This window comes from Hypomesus transpacificus, chromosome 14 (genome assembly GCF_021917145.1).
Source record: "Hypomesus transpacificus isolate Combined female chromosome 14, fHypTra1, whole genome shotgun sequence".
NCBI lineage: Eukaryota > Metazoa > Chordata > Actinopteri > Osmeriformes > Osmeridae > Hypomesus > Hypomesus transpacificus.
In genome coordinates this window covers 12,281,981-12,291,176 of record NC_061073.1, presented here as the reverse complement: position 1 = coordinate 12,291,176, position 9,196 = coordinate 12,281,981, and the positions used below count along the sequence as shown (strand labels likewise).

General features: G+C 44.1%; 1 protein-coding gene across 1 annotated transcript; it reads right to left on the bottom strand.

Moving 5' to 3' along the window:
- Positions 1-402: 402 nt before the first annotated feature.
- dldh (dihydrolipoamide dehydrogenase) lies at positions 403-5,511 on the bottom strand. Its single transcript, XM_047033543.1, has 14 exons — positions 5,395-5,511; positions 4,723-4,798; positions 4,275-4,354; positions 4,071-4,139; positions 3,918-3,987; positions 3,665-3,765; positions 3,191-3,334; positions 2,875-2,976; positions 2,501-2,691; positions 2,096-2,266; positions 1,692-1,881; positions 1,367-1,504; positions 1,051-1,140; positions 403-763 (listed from the first exon to the last, which is right to left on the bottom strand). Exons 1-14 carry the CDS (start codon positions 5,431-5,433, stop codon positions 698-700), a joined length of 1,527 nt encoding a protein of 508 aa, XP_046889499.1. The 5' UTR covers positions 5,434-5,511; the 3' UTR covers positions 403-697.
- Between the last annotated feature and the right edge of the window lie 3,685 nt (positions 5,512-9,196).

Below are 9,196 nucleotides of genomic sequence, written 5' to 3'. Positions count from 1 at the left end.
AGTGCTAGGACTTAAGCAAGAATGTATACACTACACAAAAAGGACAGAACACACCAATTTTGGAATTCAAGCAAAACGACTCCAGTAAAGCCAGCTGTTGCTGCTCCTTTGGCATACCTTTCCATCTCTTACGTTTCGATATATTCTAGTAAAAATACAGACCTTTCTCTCTCAACATTTGACACAGCAGTCATTCACTCATGCCTATTAAGTAATATGATCTGTCATTCTCTGAAAAAATGTATAGATGCATTTAATAGGCTGCTGAAAGTTACTACTCTGAAACTGGTGTAGGGAAAAATTCTAGATAATTACACCTGTATTAAGTCAGTGGAGATATATTATATTTATATTATAGCAGCAAAAATAAACACCCTGAGTTCAGAACTCAAGAGAAACATGAATAGTAAATGCATTTATTTCCATGAATGAAGTAAAATACTGATCTCCAGTCAGTTTATTCTACCGCCCAACCCCCTTTTATTAATTCAGACCATTTAAATAACATACTAAATGTGGTACAAGGTTTTCGCATACTTGGTTGTATGTATACAGAGAAGCCCCCATAGGAGCTAAAGGGGCCAGGCGTAACCCTTGACATTTACACCCAGCTCCATAGAATGTGCGGACAGACAGACAGAAGGTTCCGGGTCGTGGACAAAACGGTTATGTACACAGGATGCGTGAGTCACGAGCGTTAAAAGTTGATGGCTTTGCCGAAGGAGGCGGCAAGGTTGGCTTCTCTGAAGGCCTCCGACACAGTCTGGAAAAAAGATGGAGGAGGGGGGTGAAGAGGAGAATCAGATAATGTCATGTAAAGTAATGTATGGTTTCATTAGCAGACACTTATCCAAAGACACATTAAAGGGGTGGGGGATGTAAACCAGATTCCTCTTGGATCTGCATGTTTTACCACTGACCTACACCCATCCCATGCTCCTACAAATATCCCTGTGTGTGTGTGTGTGGGCCCAAATACATGTTACTGTGTGCCCGAGTATGTGTGTGTAGAGCATCCACTTCTGTTGCACGTCAAAAGTTGCCACTCACGGGATGGGCGTGACACACTCTGGCGATATCCTCGCAGGACGCTCCGTACTCCATGGCCAGCGCAGCCTCGTTGATGATCTCTCCCGCCCCCTGGAGGAAAGCCAAAACCGTCAAGCAGAGCTAATCATCCCAATCCCGCCCCTGACGAGCTTCAATGGCCACCAGCTCAAAAGCTAATCACGGCTTAGCGGCGACGAGGTGGCTTAAGTGCAACTCGGATCAGCCGTTTAGCCACGTAGCCCATTAGCGCCTGTCAGCGGTTGACAGGCTAACGGATGCTACGATGCGGATGAGAGAGGGGTGAGGAGAGACTCACGGTGCCGACGATGTGAGCTCCCAGCATTCTGTCCGTCTCCTTGTGTCCCAGGATCTTCACCAGGCCGTCCGTGTCGGCGTTGGTCTTCGCTCTGCTGTTGGCAGCGAAGGGGAACTTGCCCACCTTGTATGGGATTCCCTGGGAGGCAGAGGGGGAAGCAATTGAGCAGGGTTTTATTTAATTTTTTTAGCATCAAACGGTTTCTATTTTGAAAAGGTTTGACAAAACACATTTGGCTTTCTTTGGGTGTGCAAATACCAAACACCCTGTAGTAGTCGCCATACTTCTAGGATTTTAAACTTGGCCAGTACACACACACACACACCTCTTCTTTGAGCTGCTCCTCTGTCTTGCCCACCCAGGCCACCTCAGGGTGTGTGTAGATGACGGAGGGGACGCAGTTGTAGTCGATGTGCACGGCGCCCCCGGCCATGCCCTCCACGCAGATGATGCCCTCGTCCTCGGCCTTGTGGGCCAGCATGGGCCCGGCCACCACGTCACCGATGGCGTAGATGCTGGAGACGGGAGGGGACGGAGGTGAGGAGGGGACGGAAGGAACCGATCGGGTCAATGAAGGCAGTGGCCCAAGAGAAGGGTTCATTTGAAGAAGAAAAAAAAAGGGTTGATGGTTAAAGAGAGATGGTGTAATGGGAAAGGCAGAGGAATGCAGAAGGTGGTAATGTATTGCATTGAGGGAGCAGTAATGGACTGTGAAAGGTAAGGGGCTACCTGGGTACTTTGGTCTGGAAGCGGTTGTTGATGGGGATGCGACCTCTGTTGTCCAGCTCGAGGCCCACGCTCTCCAGGCCCAGGTTCTGCGTGAAGGGCCGTCTGCCCACGCACACCAGCAGCACGTCACACGTCAGAGTCTCGTTCTTCCCGCCGGCCGCCGCCTCCACCCTGGAAGAGGTCAGAACCAGTCAGAACCAGCCAGCACCAGAGTAGAACATTGAGGTATGCTCCTAGCTATCTGCTCCTTTCCTAAAACTAGACCATATGTATGGTTACCTCAAGGATTCCAACCTAGGAAATATTTCTCACACACACACAAGAAGCAATTGCTGCATATCTGCACCCACACCCTCCCTCTTTCCCTGTCCCTCTCCCTGACCCTTGACCCTGCCTCCTACTTACGCCACATCGATCTTGCCGTCAGGCCTCCTGGTGGCCCCCATCACCTTGGTACTGAGCTTGAACTTCACACCCTGCTTCTGCAGGATGCGCTGGAAGTTCTTAGAGATCTCCATGTCGATGCCCATGCCACCTACGTGGCCCAGGAACTCCACCGCCGTCACATGGGAGCCCAGGCGCTGCCACACTGACCCCTAGAGGACAGGAGAAGCGGTTGTCTTTGACCGGAGCATGCATATTCACGCCTGTAGAAGCTTTCATTTCCATTTAAGTCTACTAGTTTGATTCAACAAGTAAGCATTTATTGAAATGGGTTCCAACCAGCTGAACAGATCAAAAAGCAGGTGTGTGTGTGTGTGTATAGATGCATCCCTCACCAGCTCCACGCCAATGACTCCAGCTCCAATGACAATGAGATTTTCAGGAACCTTTTTCAGAGACAGCGCTCCAGTAGAAGACACCACGGTCTCCTCGTCGATCTGGGGAAGGCGTCAGGAGAAGGGACGTTCAACAACCTCACGTATGCAATCACTCTGCTCTGTATCCTAACCCCCAGGACATGGAAACACACTCATCCTCACTTTGGGAGAACCCAAGGAAGAACTTTTACTGACGGAAGGCCACTGAGCTACACTCATCCCGACAAGTAAAAGCAGAGAAGAACATTCTAGAACCGGGTGTTACAGGGCGTACCTCGATGCCAGGGAAAGGTGTGACCTCAGAGCCTGTGGCGATGAGAATGTTCTTGGTGTTGATAATCTGCTCACTGCCGTCGGCCGCCGTGGCGGTCACCTGGTTCTTGCCCGTGATCTTGCCAAAGCCGTTAACGTGAGTCACCTGATTTGGATAACAAAAATGTTAAAAAGAAACATTTCTTAGTTTCTCATTTCTCAAACAAAACCCAAGCAGGGAGAGCATACTTCAACCTAATGAACATTTTTAAATGACAGCTTAGAACAATTTCCATATATTTATATTGTTTATTCAGATATTTGTTGACAACTTGAATATGTCTATTTGCACAAATACTTTTGATTGGGAAGTGCATCCAAATCTCCATATGCCTGCCTATATGGGATACACTATCACAAACGGTCCCAATTCATCATGAGGATACTTCCATTGATGCTTATTCAGCAATGTCATCATGGGTTAGGGAGACCTCACCTTATTCTGTTTGAATAAATGTGCAATGCCTCCCGTCAGTGCTTTGACAGCCCCACTCTTCTGTGACATCATCTTCTCCAGGTTTAACGTGATCCCTGTGACTATTCAAACATTCAATAACGTGTTCATTTCTACAGTCACCAAATATTGCCACTGCTGTAAACTAAAAACCTATGCGTTGGTCTCCAGTGTAAATAGTGTGTTAATATATGGGTTATACACACAGAGGTGATATCGTATATGTGTTCCTTACTTTCAATGCCCCGATTTTCAAAGTCTTTCCCAATGGCCTGGTGGTACAGGTAGGAGTTGTTCAGAAGAGCCTGAAAATGATCAAATATTTAACTACAATACTTTACAACAAAGGATAAGGTAAAAATGGATCTGGGGTTGAAAAAATGGCTACCTTTGACGGGATACAGCCGACATTTAAGCAGGTGCCACCAAGAGTGGCATTCTTCTCCACGCAGACTGTCTGTGGAAAACAGAGGGCATCATGTTGATGACTGGGATATCAACTATGTAATAGTTTACGAGATTTCAACCTACAAACTATTAATTTGAAGTGCTCTACAACTGAGCTAATCCTATACCCATGTCCTAATGTTACCTTAAAGCCGAGCTGGGCTGATTTAATAGCAGCTACATATCCACCAGGACCAGAACCCACCACTGTGACATCAGCATCAACTGAAGGGGAATAAAACACATCTATTAGTCTGACATAATAACAGAAAGGAGCTAGTTCGCCTAGGGATTCAATTAATCTAGTTAAGTTGTCTCCAATAAAAGTATTTAGAGGTAAGTGTGCATACTTTAGTTCGTGCCAAGCACAGACACACCGAATTCCATAATCAAGAGTCTGATAATATGAAGGAAAGGAATCAGTTAAGCTCGTGCTGGGTTCTCTGCCTACCCGTTCAACATGGACTGAAGAGTTCACAGGTCATATTGTATTCCTATGTAGATAGGTAACTAGCTAGCTATTTGCTGTCTTACTCACTCATATCATTTGCTGATACGTAAACTGAACCCTGGCGTGATGAATGTTGGCTTACTTTGTGCTTTGTCAGCGTATGTTCTGACGGAGAGGACCGACGCTCCATGCAGTTTGCAGGGAAGGTGCTGGCCTCGCTTCAGGTTCAAAGAGAGAACAGAAATTAGGAAAAAATGACTGTTGATAACTGTTAACTCTTAACTTGAAAGACAGCTCTGCCCAGGTATTATTACCAAGTTAAATGTCAATCTGCCATGTTAACTAACGTCTGTATAAACTGCAATGCATTACTCTTGATAAACGTATCAAGCATTGGTGAAGACCAAAATAGATTTAACGTCAAAGTAAACAAGCTCGCGTGCTTGACAGTTCATTGCTAGCTGTTTGTGAGGAGTTAGCAAGTTAGGCAAGTAGGGTGTTACTTTGCTCTTGGCTAATGCCAGTCTGCGTGTTAAGATAGTTCATTGACAATGGTGTCGAGTCAAACAGCAGAATATCTACTTTAATCGCCGGCTATCTTCCTTGCATAAGGGTTGGCTAGTAGCTTGTGCATGCTAGGTTTTGAGAGGTAGCAGCTAGTTAGCTAGGTAAAGCAGCTAGCATCTAGCTAGAAAGGCCTGGGTGAACTGCTAGGGAAATCTGGCGCTGAAAATAGACTTTGTAAACCCTGGAACTATCCATGTTTATTCCTGACAACTTGTTCTTGTGATAGTGATGCTTTTTTCCCCCTTACCGTTGCCAAAGTGCGATATAACTGATTCCAACTCTGCATTTTGTCTGTGTCCCTTTACAAGCTGCGTAACCTACAGCAGGCGTATCATCCAAGGACTCTTTGCATTGCGCACGCGCATTAGCAATCCAGGAAACTGAAACTATGTCGCATCCCTATGATGTAAGGCTAATTTCCAAGTTGCCCAACAAGAACACTTTCACGTAGGCCGACACTTTAATTCAAATATATTTCTAATGTGGTAATGTCACAGAGGCAAGTCCTAAATGATCAAAACAAGGCTGGTTAAATCCCCCCCCCCCCCCCACCACCACCTATCTCTACCAGAAATGAGTAGAGCCCGACCGATACAGGATTTGTAAAGCCGATACCGATACAAATATTTGGTGATTAAAAATCCGATATTCAGATTTATTGGCCGATATAAAAAATATTTTAAAATCCAGAAACGCATAACAAAACTAACTTATTTCCCTAACATTTGTTATCTATAGTTACATTTAGTCATTTTTAGCAGACGTTCTTATCCAGAGTGACTTACATTAAGTACAGGGACATTCCCCAAAGCAAGTAGGGTGAAGTGCCTTGCCCAAGGACACCCCTTGATTAATAGCCCGATTCCCTAACCGCTCAGCCATCTGACTCCTGTTATTATTTCCTCACTAAAATAATATGATAATGCAGTTTATTAATAAACTTGTTTGTTTTATTGTCACAACAGAACAGAGGAAACAAAAGAAGAAAAAAAAGTTGTATTAATAAAAAAAAGAAATATATAATAATAATATTCATTTAATGCGGGAGACTCCCGGAACTTCCGGGAGACTAGGGATGTCTGAATACTAACTCTCCCCTTGCCCATTCTAGTGGCATCCCACACAGTGTGACCGATCTGGATGAGTCCTGCTGCTGTGAACTGAACGGTTTTTGTCTAAACTCACCGATTGTGTGTCCAAAATAGAGTCTACACAGGGGCTCACTGACTGGACCTAAATGGGCCCCAGTACGATAAATGCTGCATCGCATACCAAAACATTTACCATATGTCTGGTAACGTTTGCTGGCCTAGGATGTTTGAAAAGAAGTAGGCCTAGTCTAGTTTGCTGATGCTGTGATCCATCGCTTCATCAAAGGTGCGTCCCATGTTAGAGAGTGAAAAAGAGGAATCGAGAAATGCAAATAGCATCTCTCACGAGTAGTTAATTATAATTGTTTAGTTAGTGCAGTTATCAGTTTTTTGGGAATATTGTGTGCATGACCTCAGTTAACCTTGGGGTGTAATGTGCTAAATTTACCACTAGGCGCCAGCAGTAATATCATTATAAAAGTAAAATCATTTACAACTTTCACATGCACTTTAGCTACTTTTGCCTATATTGAAATACATTAAATGCATCTTACACCAAAACATTTACCATATGTCCTTTTCTGGTTCCCTTTGCACATCTGAGATCATTAGCTAGAAGAAATAGACTGGACCTTACGTGGTGTGCGATAAGTCCTCTACACCCTCACAATATGATTTTCTTGAGGGAGAAAGAAAAAGTGGTTGAATGAGGCTTTGCAGAACACGATGTAGTCATGAACTTCCCAAACTCAGATGAACCCACCATGGAACTTTCTAACTTTGGAAGAAATTCTAGCTGCATGTGTGTGTTTCATTGAAAATGCTGAAGTGTTGTTGTCATGGATACCCAAACCAGAATATCTACTCGTATATTCTACCCTGGAGTATATTCTACCCTGAATAACATAGTGTTATTAGTGAACAAATAATTAATATAACATCATTTCTATAGTATTAGTTTTGTTTAGTACACGGTTTTTATGTATACAGCATCTGGGAAGATGGTGTCCTTACATGGCCTTTAATTGTACTTTATCAAAATGACCACTAGAGGACAGTACTTGAATTAAGGTAAATCCCTAATATCTTGTGCTACTGAAGAATTGAGTACTGAGTATCGTTCATCATTTGTCATGCTGATTTGATGCTTTTCTTCTTTTTTTTAAACATGTTTAAAATGTTTTTGTATGCATATATGAACATACACACATTTACAAATATTTGTTGGCTTATTTGTTATAAATTTAACTGGGAGTTCAACAAATCTGAAGAACGACAGTCAATTGATGTGTAATGGATGCTGTCGTTTTTTACAATTCATTATTGCACTTTGCCATAACTTTGTGAAATTATCTCCTTGCACAGATGTAGGTCAAATGACACAAAGATAGTGTAAACACACCACTTTACTCACATTTCTTTTTCAGCATCCCTTCGCCAAAAGTATTAAATAATGCAGGAGTTTGGTTTCAAAAAGTCATGAATTTTTAAACACCAACTGGTGTTAGTGTACTAGTCATAATTAGTTTGTACAGTAAGAGTAACTCAAGGTGAAAATTCTCTGAGAAACAAATGATACCTGCTCGTAACATAAGCAAGACAGAGTGAACTGGTTTTTAGATAAGTCAACTAAGTCCTACCTCATTTTTAAGCCTGGCACCCTGAGATAATAAACATTTTTGAAAGTTTATTTTTTGGTATCCCATTTAACTTGTGAAACAGAAGGTGTTGAAAAATCCTTTCGATCTGCAGACAAATACAATTTAAAGGCATTACTGGGACCCTCACAAACATGCCTGAAAGCACAGAAAAGACTGCTTTCAAAGTCAATAGTATTCATTTGAAGAGGCAGCTTTCATGTCTTGTCTCAAGTCCTTTTACTTGCTCAACCAAAAGAAAAAAACAGCCACAGAGACTTAAATGAAAGCCCACTTCCAACATAACATGAGCAAAGTAAGCCTTCTGAAAGCAAGGCATCCATTTAGTGACTGGCTGCCTGCATCTCCCAGCTTCGTTACACTACAGACCTTGGAATTGGACAAAAGGCTGTCTTTTCTCTGGTGAGGAATAACAGTGAAAGAGACAGAAAGGGGGAGGGGGGGTCTGCCCCCCCCACTAAAAAGAGGGGTCTGGCTTTTGATTCGCAATGCAAAACCGCCCCGCGCAGATGTACGGGGCAAGAGGATTAGGCCTTGGGTGTGTGTCACGTACAGCGATCTCTCCTTTTTACCCTTCTCCAACAACTCCTCCCTGCCACCATTGTGGCCGGACAGCCTAAGGGTGGTAAGCTGCCGGCTTCGCCAATGGGGCCCGTTGTACACCGTGACAATGCTCTTGCACCCTCCCAGCCTTTTTTGACTCTCTTCTCCCCCACATCCCCACCTCCCGCATCCAACACCACCATCTCCTCAAGGCTAGACAGAGGATGTGATAGGGAAGCTGGTCGTTGTTGGTTCGGTGGTGGTTGTGGTGGTGGGGGCGCTGAGGGCAACAATGGAAGGTAGTTGTGCACAAGGCAGAGGGGGGCAGAGGGGGACAGATGGGGACAGAGTTGTACGTAAGTATGGAGGGGCGAGGTGATAAACACTGCTTTGAGGATTCATCACCTTGACCTTGCTTGTAATTGTTGAATCTCACCATGAACAGACACTGTTGTGTTTACTTCTTTGCAACTTACACTCTCACTCAACTCCCTAAACTCCAAATTATACAGAGTGGCAGAGGGTTCAAAAGAGAGAGAAAAAGTGCATATTCCAGCCGGTGCATTGTGGGAAGGAATGCCATTGAATTTGGCTGTTTTTTTATGCGCCTGGCTCTTTTGTATCAGGGGTTAAGGAAGTCTATTGTGAGAGCAGACACCCTGAGAAAGAAGTTTGGGGCTGTTGTGCGCTCCATGCTTCTACTCATGAGCTCTCTGAATGAGTGAATGCCATCGGAAGCAGCCAACCCAACCTGTGG

Coding starts and splice junctions, on each gene's coding strand:
- dldh (XM_047033543.1), bottom strand. CDS start 5,433: ATGCAGAGTTGGAATCAGTTATATCGCACTTTGGCAACG. Junction 3,988..4,070: donor TCGGCTGTATCCCGTCAAAG/GTAGCCATTTTT, acceptor GATCATTTTCAG/GCTCTTCTGAACAACTCCTA. Junction 1,882..2,095: donor TTCCAGACCAAAGTACCCAG/GTAGCCCCTTAC, acceptor TCCCGTCTCCAG/CATCTACGCCATCGGTGACG.